Genomic DNA, 20,743 nt, shown 5'->3' with positions numbered 1-20,743 from the left:
TGAGTGTCGGACATCAAAGTTAAATGTCCCACTTAATTAAACTTGAGCCTGGTATGTCATTTGCAGCTCCGCGGATCAAAGAACAGCATCTTCCTCCATGTCATTTCTGAGTTAATGTGTAACTCTTCACAGCAAAAACTCTCTGATAAACATCCTCATAACACTCTGCTGTTCATGTCCCCCGTCTAGGCGAGCGAAGATGTTGGAATGTAGTCAACCGCACACACAGAGTGTAGGCCAACTGAAGCCTATAATGCAACACAATCGTAAAAAAAACAAAAAACACTGTTTTAAATCGCTCAGCTGTCAAGGAACTCAAGCATGTGCAGCTGGATGCTTTGAATATTTTCGTTGAACACAAAAATACACGGAAAACATTGCTGCAGATCCAAAACAGTGTGTCTGGGGTGGAGCCTTTATTAACATGATTTTGAATTCTTGCCAGTTAGAGTTCTGCACAAATAGATGAAGTCAAGCAAGTGGAACGCATGCTGCCAAAACATGCTTCCTTCCTGGATTACAGATTGAAAAATAAAAAAAAATAGTTTCCAATATGCAATCCAGGAAGGATTATTTGGCAGATCTCGTCAAGTCTATGTGTCAGATAACCTAACGAGTGGGAAAAGAGGTCATGTGTGTTTCTCGTTAGCCTCCCTCGTTAGCCTCCCTCGTTAGCCTCCCTCGTTAGCCTCCCTCGTTACGCTTGCGCATGCGACACTCGCCGATTCTTTTGAAAATTTGTAGTAACTAAATATTAGTTAGCATAGCTTTATTTTCATTTTTCTAACAAGGTGATATCACTTTCTTTCTTTTTTTTGTCTGATGGAGCAATCTGGTTTACTTGAAACACTGAATACTCTTCCATGCCAGTAGGTAGCGCAATGATTACCTACCATACTGCATGTGCTGTATTATGTTACATTTTGTAATTTTTTGGGTTGTTGGTGTGCCGCGGGATTTTTTTATTGTAGAAAAATGTGCCGCGGCTCAAAAAAAGGTTGAAAAACACTGGATTAGAGAATGCTCGACCGAGTGCACGATAGTGTGATTTATGACTGTTTGGATTTTCCACCATCTGTACGGCTGTCAAACACCAACCAGACCTGCAGCTTCTGCTGAGCTCAAGGGTGAAGTACAGTTTACACACCATCAGTCACCGCGGTGTTCAAACGGTGACTGCAAACATTCCCCATTCACCTCGTGTTTAACGTAATAATTCTGACTCCTTGTTAGACATTGACGTTGAAGCACATCGAGTGTACGCCCGCCGTAAGAAATGTGCTAAATAAACCTGGGGGAAGCGAGCTATTAAAAGTAAAGACGTCTCCAAAACAGGCCATTTTGTGAGCTGCAACTACAAACTTCAACACTAACATGGCAATGCTACAAGCAGTTCCTCGGATTGCCTGAACCCAAATATCGTGAAAACTAAAAAAAACACACCGACTTCAAGACCCCAGATTACAAGACAGAAAGTTGTGCCGCGTGATCACAACGATCTGAAGACTTAAAAAGGTGGCTGTGAGACAATCCCAAATGAAAGATAATGTAATATTTCTGCTGGTCGGATTATTGTGAAATGGTGTAATTACACACATAGCCTCTACAAAAGTTAATCCGATGGACTCTCGGCCTAAGATCTTGAGTTGGGTATAACAGAGATATTTTGTCACAGGTTTGTCACTCCACTGTGTTTCAAGTAAGATGTCAGGCTTACATATGACAACAAGATAAAAGGATAAGGCTGTCAGTGCATCCATGAACAGTAAATAAAAAATACCAAAGCGAAGCATTTTTTGAGGCGGGTGTCATTGCATTTCTCGTGTAGACGCCCGGCATTACTCCCCGTGGCGAAACATGACGAACCTGACAGGTGGGGTTGGCCAAATGCCTCATCTTTCAAGAAGCAGACTTGTTCACCAGAAACTGTGTTGTTTTAAGTCCGCAAAAAAAAAAAAAAACTAAAAACACCTATGAAACACAGGTGCACACTGTGTATTGAGATCACCTGCAGCATTAAAACAACTCCTTCTTTGTGCATATTCATTAATTCTTACACTATTTGCCTTAGTGTTGTGTCACTTAACCTGCATCTAGCTCCACAAAATAAGTTTTAAATCAGAGAACCTTTGCATTTTTTCTTTCAAAGAAAAAAAGAAAAAAATGAATGAATAAAAAGCCGACGATAAATATGTGGCTCGTAAACTACCTACATTTTGTTCTTTATTCTTATAAATAGTTTTAGTTTGTTTTTGTCTATTGACAAATGGGAGGCTTGTTGTGACGCACTTCTCTTCCCTACCCCGGACACAAGTAAAAGACACGTCTTTGCTGCCATCTTGTGATAATTAGTTTTTTTCACTCAAGTACCTTGTAGCAGTTGTAAAAAAAAAAAAAAAAAAAAAAAGTAGCTATCTATACAGTATACATGTAGCGATGCATGGATTTGTTTATATTGCGAGTAGAGCGATGCAGATTATTTTAGTTGTGCTAAAGGAAGTTCCTGCTTCCTGCCTTGTTGAGACAATATTCTGGAGCTGCAATAGTTAATAATCTGCATCTGTCATTATGTGCCACAAATTCCTGAGAAAACCCATTCTCTTAAATCTACTTCTCCATCATCTGGCAGTAAAAAAAAAAGAAAGAGAAAAAAGGATGCCCAGGTCTTCGCCTGCAACTGTTAACACTTTTGACACAAACCAAACAAAGCAGTAGCATCAAGAAAACACATGCCTGTGACTGACAACACACATCACGTTCTGTGAATTCAAATGTTTGAATCAAATGGCGAGCTTAAAAAAATGACAGACATGAATCCCCACGCAGATGTTGGGATGAACATTCTGCCGGGAAGATGGGGCCAGTTCATATCGCTGGGAAGGATGCAGTCGTGCAATACATGCCTACACATATGGCCACTAATTGGTCGTACTTTATATACTGTGTATGGGAACTTTTTATGTGGTACTTTTACCAAAAATCTATTCTTTAAGAATCAACCATTGGACCCATTGGTCTGTAAACCGTGGTTTCTTTCTTCATGAAGACACTAGCAGTTGTGGGCGACTTAAATTCATGTCAGTAACAATTACATTAGTACGTATAGTTTTCATGTGTGCAACGTGGAGAGCTGAAACGGTTAGGTTTACCGATAAGTCGATCTGAGGAATTGGCCGGGCAGAACAAGCTACTTAAAAGATGTCACCTTCTCCACGGAGGAACTTGCGATGGGCATTTCCTCTTCTACTTTCTGATATTTATGACCGTAAAAGTTAATTGATTAAACAGAAGAAAAAAACGGACCCCAATTTGAGAATCGGTGGGAAATTGTGACAGACCGTGAAGGGACTGAGGGAACAAATGGACTGAATTGACTTCACACGGTCCATGGATCGTGACAGGTGACCCGTGGACTGCACATGCTCCTTGGATTAGTCAATTAGGTCACAGAGCGCAAGGCAGTGAACTCTCTATCACTTGACATGTGGTGCAATAAAACAAAAAAGGGTGTGTTTAAAGCTGCACAGGTCGACTGCTCTGTAGGTAAACAAGACTTATTTATCAGAGGAAATGTTGAACCATCGGACGGCGGCTCGGGTCAGACGAGAAAGTTAAGGTTCCTCAATTAAAAAGGGCATCAAGTACATCGATTTATACTTTGAAGAAATCAACGCTCACTAATGTGTCAAACATCGCCCCAGGGTCAATGTGGCACATTCCAGCACAAGAAGCCACAGAGCTGCAATTCGAGTAAAGGACTGCAATCAACTTGTACAAGAACTCTCTCCCGTCGCCCCTTTAATGGGTCTCCCCCTTAATGACCCCTAAACTTGAACTTCACCGACAGCGTGCCATAAATTACACGCAGAGTTGAAGGCTGTCATCTCCAACTTGTTCATTCACATATACTGTATATATAATTAATGTCGAGCTACCTTTTCCCAAGGAAGACAAAAGCTCTCCACTTACCCCTGATTCGGGTCGGGTTGCGCTTCTGACTGACGTCTCTCGGATCGTGTCCCCGCAGCCTCCGGATCGGGAAGGCGTGTGTCTGCGCTGACTGTCACCTGTTCTTGCGCCGTCGCTGTTATCTCTGTGCTCTGAGTGATTGTATCCACCCACTCGCTACTTGCCGCCCTTTTGTGTTCAATCAATGTGGCGTGCGTCGTGGTGCCTGTGACAGCCTCTTCTTTGGCAGACGTGACCGTGACTGCACTACCTGTAGTGTCGCTGCCTGTGTCTGTGGTGTCTATGGTTTCTTGGCTCGCTTCACTTGTTCGGGCTGCCTCTGACGCCGGGGAAACTTGCTCTTCTGCCTCACTCGGGCTAGGTGTGAGTAAGCCTCCCTCTCCCGTGCTGCTGGAAGCAGTGCGCATGTACTCAGAAATCATACGGTCTTTGTGGGCCTGGTATTGTGCCTCCTGGCCTGGGAGCGGCGCCTCTCCATTAGGGGGGTCTTCCGTTTCCAACTTGTCGGTCAAGTTTCCCTCCGACCCCTCCCCCTGCCCATGCGGCTCACTGGAGGGTGGAGCGAAGTCGCATAACGCCGGCTTGTCCACCTGCTGAACCGGTGTGGCAGGTAACTCCTCCGCCCCCTCATCTCCAACCTGTGGCAACGCCGCGGTTCCTACTTCTTTCTCCCGACTCTCTCCATCGCTGCTAACAAGAAACTCAGACGTTTCAGTCTCCTGCACTGGAGTGTCTGACCTCTGACCTCTGGCTTTTTCCTCCACTTGGAATCGGCCATTGACCCCCTCTTTCTCTTCTTCATTGGCCAATATGACTCCATCGTTCTGCATTTTAATAATAACCACCCGGAAATCTCCCTCTTCTCTCTTTCTTATCCCTCTTTCTGGAACCTCGGCCTGCTGTGGAAACTCCTCCCGCAGCCAGGCCTCTCTCCCTCCGTCTACCACACGACTTTCTACCCTTTCATCCACCGTGTACACCTCTTCGTTCCCGCTCCCTTCTTCGTTGTCCTCTTCAGCACTGTAGTAGATCTCTGCCGCGCTGCCGTCATCCGATCCGACGCTCAGATATGTCGGACTTAAAAGTGTATCAGCCCCGCTGCCGCCGGCCAGTCCGGATGGACCAAAAAAAGTCTCTATTGTTTCGATTCTCACCTCATAACGCTTCGCTGAACTCATTTTTTCAGGCACGGGAGAGGGACAGACGGGATCGGTGCTCGCCTCGTCTGTGACCAACTCTTTGACTAGGATCGCTCTCCGCTTGGAGTGAGTAACCCGAGTGTCTCCCCCTTGGGATGGCACGTAGTCAGGGACAGGAGGGGCAGAGCTTTGAACCGCGGGGACTGACCTGACATTGTCTTGAATGAGGCTAAAACTGTCCGATTTCACCTCTGAAAGGCTGCGGGTCGGCTCGGAGTACGGAATGCTATCGCCTGGTTCGGAGCCTGACTTCAGAGAGGACGGTGGATATCTGATGTAAATATCCGGGTCCCTTCGAGGCTCAGAAGCAGCAGATGTTTGGTAAGAGCTCAATCTGGAGCTCTCACTCGAATAAATCACATTCCTCTCGCTGAAGGTGGCATTTACGTGAGTGTAATCACCAACGGCATCGTCCACTCTGCGAGTGTTGGAGTCGAACTGAACGTGGGTCTCTGTGTGATGTTCATTAAGGGTTTTAACCATAACAGGTGCTGATTCACTGTCAAGATGCTTTATCTCGGTAATGATTTGAGGCGGCAGGTTTGAGGGGTATGACATTACCCCCGAGCCAAAACTCTGGGGGAAAAGCGACTCATACAACGCCCCATAAACTGCATCCTGCCTGACGGGAGAAACACCTTTCTCACCACCGATGGCCAAGGCGTTGGCGGCACTCCTGGCGGTTACGGCAGCAGATCTCTCGGTGCGGGAAATTGTGACTTCTCGATGGACAGACGTAGAGTCTGAGTCGAGAGCCGAGGCGTCGGCGTGAGGATCAGCGGTCGACTGTGCGACTGCGGTGTCAATTTGGGAGTCAGCACTTGCCGGGGAGAGGTCACCGTATTGACTTGTACCGCCGGCTGTGTCGGGGGCGGCGGGTTGATGGTGCGATGATAACGTGACTCTGGTGGATCCAGTGTGGGAGATTTCGGTGTTCGTGCTAGACTGCCGGAGAATGTCATTATCGCGCGGGTCGTTTGTGGCGACGGAGTTAACGACTGCTGCCGTGCGATCCGAGGTGTCGAGCGCAGGCGGAGGCCGGCCGGCTGCGAGGCTCGGTCCGGTCTGGTTATCGACAGCAGGGCTGGCTTCTGCACGAGTCGCGGAGGCAGATGGAGTGGAGTCATCATCACCATCCCGTTTCTCCTCTGATTCATCTGGATTACTCAGCTCTAGCTCAGGGATGGAGGCCATCGGTGCCTTCTGCGGCTCCGCATGCTCCGGTTGGGCGCTCACGGCGCCGGATGAATGCGATTGGTTCAGCAAAGGGAAATAGGGTTCTGACTGATTTGTGGCCACGGCGGGAGGAGAAGGGATGTCAAATGTAGCATTGGTGTCCAGCTCTGGTTGAGGCACGCTGACAACCATCTTCGTGTTGTCCTGATCCAACTCCGTCTGACGGTGGTTCGGAGGACTCTAGAAAAAAGATCATATACAGAATTTGAAGCCAACACTTTCTTTGTTATACATTCAGTTTTTTTCTTTTCTTTTTTTTTTATAAATCTCTACCACATCTTTAAAGACATTCCTGTGTTCACCCGCTGGTCGCTATCTGTAGCTATCTGCTGTTTGTTGCTGAGCAGGTTATGTACAGTTAGAGCTTCTTTTTTATTTTTTTTACTGATAACAGCTGCTTATTGTGGCTGCAAACTAAAACAGTAAAGTTGTGGCCGGAGAGCTGAACATTGAGCTGAAACTTTCTATAAAAGCTCTGTGAAAGCCAAAGGGAGTGGCAGATTTGGGGCAATAATTATCTGTAGTTTCATCACTATGGCAATAAGAGTTTGTTTTTTTTACTTTTCATGTTGTAAAAATAGTTTTAATTGTGACCAAAAAAAGAAGAAAAAAGAGGCTTAACCCTGCATTGGTTATTCCACAAATATAATGATGATACGTGAGAGGCACACACTGGTGCTATTGACACTACAGACAAAACTTGATCATGTGTATTGGCAGTTGACTCACCACATTGAATAACTGGCACAAAAATGATTGGCCACAAACGAATTTGAGAAACACTTGAAACGGGAGTTACCTCCTCTCGCTCTTCAATGTCGGCGCGATTAAGACCAATGGTGCTCTGGGAGATATCCACTTGATCACCCTTCTTCTTCTTTTTAAAGCCAAAGGTGAAGCTGGCAAACCTCTTTGGCTTACGGAGGTCCAACTCGGAGTAGCTGAATTCTTTGCCCTGAGAGACAGAGGGAGAGATGGAGGGATGGGGCGTGAAACAGGGTGAGAGAGCGTACGATAATAACCATGACATGTTTCTAAATGCATCTGGATATATGTATATATATTGCCTTGACCCAAAACTGTATAATGTGATCAAGAATGCCATTGATTACCATATAAAACAGAACCTACATACCTAACAATTTCAAACACTGCCTCTTTCAAGAGTTGTTGCACAACGAAAAGATTATTCCTTCCACCTGACAAGAGTCGACACCATAACTTCATTCCAAGTAAAGCTGCTCCACCCTGAAACATTCGGACCGACTAGTAGAACACGATCTACTGAACCTGGTAGCGACGTCCTGTCCTTTTCCAATTAATCCAGAGGACTGTTACATAGCCTGGAAACCACATTAGATAGACTGAAGGCAAATGACATGGCTGTCGATCACGGCCATCAGCCAGATTTCTTCACTGGGTGTGCCTGTCAAAATTCTTCCTCAAAAGTACTAGAAGCAAAGTCAATAATCACAGTGAAGACTGGGCTGAGGCTGCAGGGAGTGGGGCTGTGTCAAAGTCGAGCACATCAAAGTGTTCATGCATACTGTGAGCATGCAACACTAAACAAGATATGATTTTATAAAGCCAACCACAACTTTATTCTATATTTATTTAAATCACAGTGAATCGCATATAGTTTATAGTTTTTCCTACCGTCAGAAACTTTGTGTTTGCATCTCAATTGAATGTTTTAAGAGACATTGGAAGTATTTAATGAAATATTGAACTATATAGGCAATCAATCAATCAAATGCAGATAAAGTAAAAAAAAAAACTAAAACAAACATTGACTGGCTTTTTTTGCATTATTAAATAAAAAAAATAATCCTATTTTTGTAAATAATAAAACCTCTTTCCTTAGCAAAACTAAAATCACAAACTACTGTTACACAGCTTTATTGGCATAATAAACTGACAATTATTTTCTCATAATTGTCAGTTGTAGCCACAGGAAAAGTTACTTTGGTAAACTATAGGGTTGACAACTTGACAAGAAAGAAACCACAATTGTCAGGAGGCCACACAAGCACGCACCAATTAAGATGAGGCTTGAACATTTCATTATTAGTGATGACACAAGCACACAATGTTCCCCGGGCAGCGACACACTCATAAAGGCGCCTGCAGCAGTCCTTATCGGTGTGACATCGGACCATCGCTGCATCATGCGGCTCAACAAAGGATGAATGAGATACTCTTTCTTTTCTACCGATGCTGCATTTGAGTTCATCCCCAAGGTGTTTGATGCATTAATGAGGGATCGCAGTAGCGAGGTCAGTGATGCATTTCACCCGGATCATCCTCGATCAAATCCTGCACGAGTCTTGCACAATTACAGACCTTTGTCGTTGCAAAGTGTACACCCTCCTGGATGGACTTTGTATGTTGTGTCCGTGTCCTGTCTTATGATGAAAACCTTTTTTAATGCGAGTGACTTTACATGACCCAAGGCCCTTGAAATGACCCCTTTCCACCAAGGCTTGCCTCCCACATCAGTTCGCTTTCATTTTAAGAGCTTTGCATGTAGAATCTACCAAACCAATGGATTACAGTTTAAGAAGTAAATCACATGAGTGGGATACTTTGCTCCTACCTGCAGGTCTCAGCTACAAAAGCAGTCTGATCAGATTTGATCTCGACAACAACAACAGTGCTGTTTGGTAAAGCACTGGCGCCCTCTTCTGGGGGAAATCAAAGCTATTTGGTGCATTTCTCCTTTTTAACTCATATCTACTGCAGGCATACATGGGAAACAAGACCAGAGTAATGCAAATACAATTAAACCATAAATTGCAGACAAAGAGTATGCAACAATCACAGACTGTTGTTATGTTATTGTTTTTAGGTATAGAGTCCTGTATCATTTATTTTTGTGGGTCTAACCCTATTGAGATTATAGGTGTTGTTAAATAACAATAGCTACAGTTAGTAATTTAATTAATTAATTTAAAAGAGTGTCCTTTTATTGCACAGATCCACACATGAAATGCAATTTAGAATTATTTTGTAATGCAACACACAACGAATTTCCAACTTCTCTTTTGCATCCTGAGGACTACATGCTCCCACCACAGGGAGGCCTGCAGACTTGCAGCAGGGAACATTGCAAAGCAGACCGTCGCCACAGACCGACTCAATCAAGGATGAGTTATGCACTCTCACTTGAAAGTGTGAAGGTTTTGATCTATCCGCCATTATTATCGGATCACTTGCAAATAACCATCTGTCTTCGAGAAACAATGTGGAAAAAGACAAAAGACTTTGGCTCCAAAGTGGCTTTGGAGCCAAATCCTAACTAAGCAGTCTAAACTTAACCGAACTTTGACAGGTTTTTAGGGTGCATCATGTAGTTAGCGCGTCCTGTAGTACTGTGCGCCATGCAGATAGACCCCACTTTGTGTGGAGGACGAACTGATTATCGGATCACTTGCAAATAACCATCTGTCTTCGAGAAACGAGGTGGAAAAAGACAAACGGATAGATACAATTAAACCATAACATTGCAGACAAAGACTATGCAACAATCAGCGACAATTATTTAATTTGTTTAGTGGGTGTAACCCTATTGAGATTATAATATATAATTATATATAACGGATGCTCCAGCAACACACAACAAATTTCAAATTTATTTTTTGCATCCTGAGGACTACATGCTCCCACCACAGGGAGGCCTGCAGACTTGCAGCAGGGAACATTGCAACGCAGACCGTCGCATCAGACCGACTCAATCAAGGAAGAGTTATGCACTCCCACTTAAAGTGCGGAGTTTTTGATCTATCCGCCAAACCTAAGCAAGTGGCTTTGGAGCCAAATCCTAACCAAGCAGTTTTGGAGCTTAAACTTAACCGAACTTTGACTGTTTTTTAGGGTGCATCATGTAGTCGGCGTGTCCTGTAGTCCTGTGCGCCCTGCAGATAGACCCCACTTTGTGTGGAGGACAAACTGATTATCGGATCACTTGCAAACAACCATTTATCTTCTCTTCAAGAAACAAGGTGGAAAAAGACAAACGGATTTGCCGGCAGTCTGAAAGTTGCTTTTAGAGAGTAACCTGTACGTGAGTGCTTGTGACTGCGAGGAGGCCATCTTTTTTCTTTTTGGAAGACCCGGAGGGAGAATCTACAAACCGTATCAGTGGAATGCAGTTATGGTTGAGGAGGGGCGGGGGGGGGGTGTCATGAAGTCATCCAACAAGGGTACGCAACTTTCTCTTTTGCCCCCAAGGATAATCTTGTTTGGACAAGTACAGAGAGAGAATACCTACAGGCCTTTTCTGCTATATCCAGAGGAGCAAAGCACAAATATGAATACACCCAAGGCTAAAATATGAAAAGAAGCTTTCAGATGTTTGTTTTTTTGCGTCATTCACATTCAGAGTGAAACGTTTGTCCCGTCTTAATATCTAAAACTCAGTCACGCAATATTTTTGTCTCAAAACCTATGTGGATCGTCAAATCAGGTGAACATTTTGTGCAAAAGACATATTCTAAATGTATAGAGGGCAGTAAAAAATGCAAATGAACGTGCTAAAAAAACATTCCCCCTTCTGAATTTCTATTAAAGAAATTACACAACGCGAACTGATGAGGAAATTAGTAATGCATTGAATGCGGAAGTTTCAGGGCAGAGAAAAGCAGTACGTTTTTAAAACTGGTTGCCAGTCTAATTGACTCTTGATTGACAGCCCAGACTGAACCGTTGACATAGTTTTATTGCATATAATTATGGTGGTAATGATCCTTTGTAATTACAGGCCATATTTAAAGATGAATGCATGGCCACCTGCATCTGCACCCCTCCCCCAGAGGAAGGCCTGTCAGAGGAAGACCTTATTAGAGGAAGACTTATTAGAGGAAGACTTATTAGAGGAAGACTTATCTCTCTTGAAACTGCCTCTCCTGAGGTTTCTTAAAGTGAAGTAGTAGAAGTAAGGTTTATCTTGTTTACATCTTGGGAAGATTCTGAAACAAATGCTGATTGGGTCCTAAAAAGTGCATTAATACAAGCGGTAGGTAAAATATGTAGGTATTTTGGAAATACCCAAAATAAAATGTTAAATTTGTCAAACCTTTATGCAAACTCAGATGAACACTGTGTCTGTGTTACACAGCTTCTACGCCAATAAGAATAACTACTTTAAAAACAGGACATTTCTAAAATGTTCACTGTACGTCACATAACTGAAATATGTGAAACGGAGAGTGTAAAAACTGAAAGGCAATCTTGTTACCCAAAGCTATAATTACCCACATCAGGTTTCACTAAACCGGATGATGCTATTTTAAATGCACAAGTAAAGCCTTATGGGCATGTGACACACAAGTCAGAAATGTTCCCTGCTTTACTGAAAAAAAAGATGGAACAACTTTTGAACAACTACCTGTGAAAAGGGGTCAACGAGGCAAACGGCTTGACTGACCTTTGACCTGGATGTGGTGCCATAGATAGAACTCTTCTTGTCCGCTGCGATGATGTCATCCCAGGCCTCCCCATCCTTGGCAGTGTCACTGAGCTCAGCAGCACTGAGGGGCACACAGTTAAAAATGTGAAATTAGTGAAGTCTCTACTGACTGAAACACTGACCTTTTATGACGAATTCAGGGACAGCCGTTAATGTTTCTGTACATCGTGTCCTTAAACGTGAAGTATTCTCGCCACTTTAACTCTCGCTTCCATTCCGGTTTTGTTTTCTTTTGCGTTTCTGGTTATTCTGTAAGAACCGTGTTAAAAGTTTGAGAAGGCTCAGCAAACCCATACTTCAGTAGCCCCGACATATCAGTAGCTGCCCAGCGACGAGTACCGTGCACCGTTTTCGTGGGTGTTTGTGGAACCGTAACGTTGTTTTGCCAAAGGCAGTATGGGGATTTATTCATGTATTCAACCTTTATTTAGACAGGTAATCTCATTGAGACACAAAGTTTAATTCTCAAGTGGGACCTGATAAAACTTGGCCACCTACGGGGGATATTTGATGGCCACAGAGGACATTTTTGGGGCCATGGCTAACGTCGGCCCTGGAATTAACGAGTTAACATATAATTTACAGTACAGCATACTGAAATAATGAGGGAATGAGTGGGAAACTATACATACATGTCATCCTGTTTGTGCAGCAGTATGCACACAGTGGCTTTCAAAATAAAATATGCTGCTTAGCATAATTAAGTTGTGAATCATTGCTTCGGGAATGTTGAATAGAACCGGCTAAGCAGAGAGTGAGTTTGTGTTTCTTGGAGGGATGTTCACTGGTAAATATGACTTTCATAAAGAGCACAGGCTAACTATGCAATGAGTGAGGCTTTAAAGTCAACAGAGAGGTTCCATCAATAATCATGAGCTGTCATCACGCCAAATAAATGACATACCGCTTTAGAAAACACAAAGGCGGTGTTTGCTTTGCACAACTGGATGAGCAAACATGAGCAGCGGAGCCACAATGTATAGACCACGCACGATCACGAGTCCACAACAGCAAACATGAACACCTTTGGCCGTTGTGCGGGTTAGAAGCGGAGCTTTTCCTGGAGCTATGCAAGTGACAGCTGATCACACTCCTTCTTGTATAATATACAATAATGCTGATCACCAGATGGAATTGAGATTGAGATTGAGTTTGAGTGCCCAACAGCAGCCATTTACAACTGCAGCATGTAAGAGAAATAAGCTGCTTTGGGGTCAAGGAAAGATGTCGAGAGAGATGAAAGGATTAGTCATATCTTTGTCACACGGTGGCGTGTGTTTAAATGTCAACACAAAGAGACAGGCCAAGACTTTCAATCTCCGAATTTGCGACACAAACACTTAACATTCTGAAAGAATCTTGATTTGGATGAAGTTCAACAGGATGTAACTGCCTTCTTTACTTTCTCGCTGGCAGTAAAATGTCGGATGCTTGTTTGCACAAGAACGAGATGGAGAAAGTGTGTGTGAGAGAGAGAGAGAGAGAGAGAGAGAGAGAGAGAGAGATAACTAAAGGGCCTTTAGCAGTGAAACTGACACATTTGCATCTCTATCTACAAGCTGGCAAACAGCAAACCACATGCTTTCTGTAGCTGGAGTCAGCAGCTGGTTAGCTTAGCATAAAGGCCGGAAACAGGGCTGCTAATATAACAAATGTGCGTCCGCACAGCACCTCTGAAGTGCGGTTCTGTTGGCGCACCCATTTCTGGTCTTTATGGTAAGCTAAGCTAACCTGACTGCTAGCTTCATATTTACTGGACTAGCAATTTACTACTTGAAGCTCACAATTGATTTTACTGACAAAGCTATCTATAAATCCACAGAATCCAGCTCGATGAATTCCTATTTAACCTGGCCCGTCAATAATAAGCGGACAAGAGTGGAGAACAATCTAAATGCCACCTGAGGATGAGTTCCAGACAAATGGATGTAAAAGATTCAAAGAAAGAAAGCAGAACCACACATGAAGTCCTCTGTATTGCACTGCATTGGGCTAATACTTGGAGGCAATCATAGTTCACTCTGCCTCAATAAACATGCTTGAGGATGATCAAATATTTCTCCGGAGAGGTGCACAACCCTAGTTCCGGCACAAAGATGACAGGTTCAACCGTACAGTGACTCATTTTGACCCCAATTGTTCTCAATAATGTCAGATATTTACCCACAGCTGAATTGAGACATCTGAGCTTCAACTGTGACTAAGATGTTGCAAATGTATCCCTGGCACCTCGATGGGTGTTTGTAATCCACTGACAATGCAGTAGGCATGTGGAGCGGCAGGTTTCTCTACCCGGTACCTCTTTTGCTACACAACTCGCCAGAACTCAGGGTGTGTTTGACATGTTTGAAAAGGGCAACTTGATAACTTCCTCCTTGATGTCATACACAGTCAGGGTACTGTTTCAAATCAAGTCCATCACGATTTTGACATCACCTTGAACTGTCAAAACAAACAAAAATAACTTCAAAATGTATTCCTTCAACCGTGAAATCCTTGAGTCTTTGCCAGATAGGACCCCGGACATGGATTAGATCTAAGTCCTTAACGAATAACAAAAACAGATGACATATTGTGTCTTCCCACAGGACGCCGTCTCTCCTTTATAAACTGTTCAGGCCTCTACAGTAAAGTTGACAGTGTTCAAAATGTGTGTGTGCATGTATGACGCTGCTAGTCCACGAGACACATGGGCTTCTGGGTTGTTCCACACCTCTCTGTGTTTTTGTGTCTCTTTCTGCTCATGTTGTGTCACTCTGTATTTGTTTCTGTGGTTATATTTTGTGTGCAATTGTTCCGCCTCTTTGCTTCTTTTTGCATATTCATTTTGAGTCTCCGTAGTTGCTTTGTCTCTTTGTAGTCATTTTGAGCAGCTTTGTAGTCATTTTGAGCTTCCTTTTAGGTGCTTTGTGTCTTTTTTGTAGTAATTCTGAGTCTCTTTTAGTTGCTTTGTGTCTCATTGTAGTAATGTTAAGTCTCTTTTAGTTGCTTTGTGTATCTCTCTGGTCATTTTGTGTTTCTTTGTGGCAGTTGTGCCCCTTTTTCATAGTCTTCCGGAGACTCTTAGTGTCTTTTTGTTGTTGTTTTGTTCTCTCGGTGGTCTCTATGTAGTTTATTTGTGGTCATTGTTGGTCTCTTCATTGTTGGTACTTATGTGACATTTTGTCGGTGAAGGCCAGACACTTTGCGTCACACAGTGTGTGTCCGGTAGTGCCGTTCATCATCCACCCATGCCGTCAAGATGCCTGTATATGTATTGTTTACAGGTGAGCACATCACAGTCTAGCAGATGTTGCTTTAAGCTCTGTTTACAATAATGACGTCATAGCTCAGCTGCAAAACAGCCCACCTTCGACATCAATAACTAAAAGTACAGACGCAACATTTTGGAGGATCCTATCTTGCATCTTTTTCTTCTTTCTTGAACTTTTTTAACTGTTAGCAGGTAACCGTATCAGACAGCCTTGACTTTGTATTCATTATGAATGCGTCTCACCGTTTTGTTTATCTGTCCTTTCCATAAGAGTAGTGCTTCAACAAATTATTATTCATCTGCGGCTTATCTTAATCAGATGTTTGGTCTTTAAAATGTCAGAAATAGTGAAAAATGTTCACTATAGTTGCTCAAAGCCAAAGTTGGCTCATTTAAGTTCTAGCAGTCCAAAAGGCAAAGCTATTCATATATTAATATCATAGAAGACTTTTAAACCAGAAAATATAAACATGAAGAAACTACAACCATATCATTTTAAAGTATTTTCACTGAGGAAAAGATTGGCAGGATGAACAGATCAATCAGTTGTTCAGCTTTAAATAACGTGATCCGAGTTAACAGTTCTCGCTGGCACCCTCAAATGATGAAATAAGGAGAGCGGGGTCAATCGGGACACGAGGAGGAGGACGGTGCCTCCTTATCAAGTTAGAAAGCCACTAAGCCGATGCCATTCACCTCGCTCAAACTCCACCACACCCTCTTCCCTTTCAACCTCAAAGTGGAGACCTTCTGACTATTCCTTAAATGTTATTCAAAGTTTGGAAATCTATAGCGTGCAAGTGAGGTCTTTGGTTATATTTCTTCTGCTGTTTTTTTGTGCCAGAGACAAACAAAAAATATTGTTGGGAAGCTTATTTTCTGTCCCACCAGTTGATGCAAGTGTCTCAACAAACTCATTTTAGGGCGATGCACTCCTTGAACAACTAACACAATTGGAGCATTTGGCTTGGTCACAAAAGTTACAAAAATATACTCAATTGTGCATTTTGTCTTTGGCTGGACAAATGCCCAATACTGCTGCAGCTGCTATACGTTTGACTTTTCCAACAAAGGTTCACAAACCAACTTTCTGCATGTCCCTGAAGGATTCTGCAAGCTTTTGGAGAACTGAAGGAGGTTCAATTTCCCCATATACGCCATTTGCACTTTTACACAATTGCACAATGACTGAAAGAATGGACTGGAATATTATGGATTTCACAGTCCCCCCTTGTAACAGTCCTGTCTAGACAGAAATGCCCTTGTGGGTTATCTAAATATCTATCATCTCAATCATCTTCAAAGTCATGGTAATTCTAAGGAAATGGATTTGGCATAGTGCAGGAAATAACCCTTTTCAGCAACCATTAACCTCATTAAAAACGTTATTGCCTGCTAAATGCTGGACAGCCAGCTGTATGATGAGATGTGACTTAACTCACAAGGGGCAGGTCCCATTCAACAAAAGCATGTAGAAGGCTCAACTGAGAGAAGCATCAATCCAAAAAGCCCACAACTTTACCCCAGACACACAACAAAAACACCGTCAGCGTGGGTCCATTTAACCCTAAAATGGCTCTTCATCTCCCTGAGGTCTCAGGTAATTTTCTCAAATTGACGTTATTTCTTACATTCACCTTTTAAAAAGGCACTTGCATGAGATTCATACATATCAATTGTTACATATGAAAATGTGCAGAACAATATCAGCTCTCTATATAACGAGGCACCATTGTCTTAAAGCGCCAGAAGCTGCTCCATGACAACACACTGGCCACTGGGAATCCACGGCGTTCTGCAAGCATACCTGAGTAGTTGCTGGATCTCATTAGCCGCCTTCAAGGGGATAGGGTCACTCTTGGTCTTTTTCTTGAACCTCAAGAACCTAAACTTTGCCTTCTCTTCCTCATTCTTGTCTGCCTCCACTGACTCGTCCAGGCTGACCTCGCTCTTGGAGAACAAACTTTTCAGGGTCCTCCTGGATGAGCTCTTGGCCATCTCTCCACACTGCGCGTCACGTCCCGTTGGGCAGATCAAGGACTGATGCGCGAGACGAAATAAACCGCTTCCCCCAACGACGATCGGCTCATTAAAAGCGGATGCAAAATAGTCGCGGAGAGGGAGAAACCCGCACAGATGGCTCTTGTTGACAGATAACAGCTGCTGCCGCTGCCTCGTGTTCAGCGCACTATGCAGCGCTCAGGTGTTGCGCCACGCCCATGAACAGCAACACCCGGATCCTAGACAGCTACAATAACAGCCTTAATCGCTCCACGAAAGTATTACGCATGAAAATAATTCAAAATGTGTGCCATAATGGATCAGGGTGTTCGATGCCGGGTGTCTCCAAGTTGCATGCAATGTTTTATTTTGTATTGGTACTCTAGTCTGTCTCTATGATAAGATGTTCTATCTTCCAGGCAGTATCATAGGTCAGGTATGGAGTATCTGTCTCTCCATCTTGATAAAAGTCTGTGGACTAAACACCAAGGAAGGACATAAAACCCTGGCTTTATCGGGTTATCCTGGACAAAAAACGTATTTACTACATTTAATACAAAAAAGTATTATACATTTATTAGAATATGTCAACAATAATATATAATATATATGATAGATGCAGACACTATTTGGAATGCACGTTCAGCATTACAGATAGGGCCAATTACCTCAAAGTATAGCTTTTGTACATTATACTCATTATTATATAAAACTATATAATAATAATAATAATAATAATAATAATAATAATAATAATAATAATAATAATATCAAAATACTATCTTGATTGCCAAGGAAATCATTACGGAATAAATACATAAACATAGTACATTTAAATCTAATGGGTCAAAGTGTTAGATGTTGGGTTTCTCCAAGTTTTTATTTCGTATTGGCAATCAGTCTTTATGATAAGATGTTCCAAGTTGTCCTTTCTTCCAGGATTTCATATTTCATATATTTTGTAATAGGGGCGTTAATTAGGGCGTCACGTTCGCCCCCCTGTTCCTGCGCCCTTTCTCGTACCACACCCACCATCGCACTCTTCGCCTGCATGTTGGTCTGACCCGCGCACCACGACAGGTACAGTTTTATAACTGCATGTCTCATGGTGCTGGCGCCATCTGTGTGACACGACGTGTCAACAGACTGCATCACCTGAAGCACACACCCGCTTCTGCGCTGTAGCTCCTGCTGCAGGAGGCGTCTCCAGGACGTCCCGTTGCCATGACGTCAAACCAGCAGACACCCAAGGTCAGTCACGCGCTGTTGAGGCTGATAACCACACGTGGTGGCTGTGACAAAAATGGTAATGAATTAGATCCATTAATTTGTATTGTAATACGCATTTACACAGAGCAATATAATATCTCTGCGCGTCCCTCATGCGTTTACCTTCACAGTGGAGGAACGGCGACGTCTTGTGGTCACTGGGCAGTTTGCAAGCTGATCTCAGATCTGACCAAAAAGGGCACAGAAGTAGAGGCCCGCGCGCACGTGAATGTGCATGCGGCTCACTCCGCCACAGGATGGCGCCACCAGCGTGCTGAATCCAATCGAAGACGGCAACCTTGAGGTCACCAGTAAAAGTTAGTTCCAGTGTGTGCTCCTTGTTTGATAAGGACATGAACAGTCCCCTGTCAGTGACGCATATGTTTTGCTGTGTAAAAAAACCCAGAAAGTTATGAATACGCTCATAATACACGTGATATTGTAAAATGGTATCCTTTTGATAATCAAACACTAAAGTTTCCTTATATTGCTTTACTGTAATAGTAGCCACCCACGCTGGTTGCACTGCAATTCGTGAGGAGATAAGAGACTGAAAACAAACTCTCCATTATCTGTAAGGGCAATAAAGTGAAGTCATAGCATCCCTCATTGTGCTGGAGTTTCACTGCAGCAGCCTCCAGGGAATCGGAATTAGCGGAATTAAAGGGTCAACAAAATAACCAAAACCAAAATCTAATAACTGTACTGAAGTATTTTAAAAGGACAGACCCCTGCACAGGTACCTGTCTATTGGCTGGATTGATGCACAGAGGCCACGAGCTGCTGGGCCCCTCATTAACCGCTTACTCCCCACTAACTGAGCATTGTGTATACAGTAGTTTTTGTATGCAGGCATTTTACATGTTCTTGATTTGCTGATTTGGTAATGTGATTTTACACGAGTAAGGAGCGTGTACCATGGCAGCGAAGTGTCGGCTGAAAAAAAGATCTTTAGATCTGGCAATGAAGTATAACATCGTACAGTAAAAGTTTAACATTTTGGGAAAATGCACTTCTCTTTTTCTTTCGTGGAGAAATGGATGAGAAAATTGATAGTCCTCTTCATATGTATGTGAACTAAAAGGCTGGTCCATTTGACAATTTCCTCAGGTAACTGTAAAACTCATTTGATTCAATTAACATGCCACTATTAGTATTATCTCCATATACAAACAGTGTTTACTTATTATTGAAAAAGCAATCAATCGACTACGCCATATACCTGTTCCTATTCATAGAAAATCACAAGTCTATGTGGACAACTGTGGACCGTATTGAAGCCTTTACTATGAGTGCAGTACCCCAATGTATCAACCAGGTAGGGAATGAATACATTTCTTTTCACAAGACTGATGCGGTGGGTGTTAGAATTGTGGTTTGCTGAGGTGAAATACGGTTTATCAAGAGCGTTTTGCCGAGTCCCCCCCCCCCTTAACGTGGGCTAGAGGGATGCTACACACCTAACATGGTTTTTACCTGGCGTTTGTTGTCGCAACGTGCTCAAGTTTCCCAGGTCGGGTTTTGAGAGGTCTAATGCTACGTTCACGCCAAAAGCGTTGCGAATTTGACACGTGAGTAGAATACATGCCAGGCGGTGCAAAAATTCTCGAAAAATTTGCGTGGAGCTGAGTTGCGTAAGCCAATCAGCGTTAAGAAGCTCCGCCCGTCATCACCGCCGTCCTGTCGTTGCTGAATCAAACTGCTGCTGGTCCGCCTGAAGTAGCGCTGGTAGCGGCCGTCATTCAGACGCTGTTGTGCGACTATGGATAATATTATGAACCCAGACACCATGGAGTTTGATGTTCCCACGTATGTAGACTTTACACAACAAGTATAAAGCAGAACTAGTGGTTATTTCCATGGTGGATGGCGCAAACGGTAACTGTTTTTACGGAGATAAGCCACGTCCCCTTTCAGGCGCGAGTAACATTCACATCGCTTTTGGTGTGAACGTAGCATAAGGGCACAAATGTTTTCTCGGCCCAGAGTGGTTGTTGGGCGGGGCGGCAGGAAGTTAATGGTCGCACAAGATAATCAACCCCTCTCATCGCACTGTCTGCCAGAGAATGAATGAATATATCTACTTTATGTGTCCTGAACGAACCAAATGTATTAATATATAAACCAGCGTTTATTATGTTAAACCTTTAGACCCAATTAGCTGATTGCTGCGGCGTCATCACCTCGTGCTGTTCTATACACCCATGTATATGGCCCTCCCTGCTGACAAAGAACTGCAATCGAAAGTCAAACACTGGTCAAACTGAAGCTAATGACGAAGGGATCAGCTCTGTTGATATACGATTAAAGGTGTGCACCTCTTGTCTTGTTGATATAAGCCTATGACTA

General features: G+C 43.3%; 1 protein-coding gene across 1 annotated transcript in view; it reads right to left on the bottom strand.

Moving 5' to 3' along the window:
- crybg2 (crystallin beta-gamma domain containing 2) overlaps positions 1 to 17,122 on the bottom strand; it is a gene marked incomplete at its 5' end in the record, with an annotated part of 39,356 nt that extends 22,234 nt beyond the window's left edge. The window contains 4 exons of the mRNA XM_079232504.1: positions 3,970 to 6,584; positions 7,204 to 7,359; positions 11,830 to 11,932; positions 16,932 to 17,122. Coding sequence (XP_079088630.1) covers positions 3,970 to 6,584; positions 7,204 to 7,359; positions 11,830 to 11,932; positions 16,932 to 17,122 — 3,065 coding nt within the window. The remainder of the gene's footprint in view (positions 1 to 3,969; positions 6,585 to 7,203; positions 7,360 to 11,829; positions 11,933 to 16,931) is intronic.
- Between the last annotated feature and the right edge of the window lie 3,621 nt (positions 17,123 to 20,743).

The sequence above is a fragment of the Taurulus bubalis genome (assembly GCF_910589615.1).
Source record: "Taurulus bubalis genome assembly, chromosome: 16".
In the NCBI taxonomy this organism is placed as follows: domain Eukaryota; kingdom Metazoa; phylum Chordata; class Actinopteri; order Perciformes; family Cottidae; genus Taurulus; species Taurulus bubalis.
The sequence above is the reverse complement of the archived record's forward strand: the minus strand, read 5'-3'. Positions and strand labels throughout refer to the sequence as shown.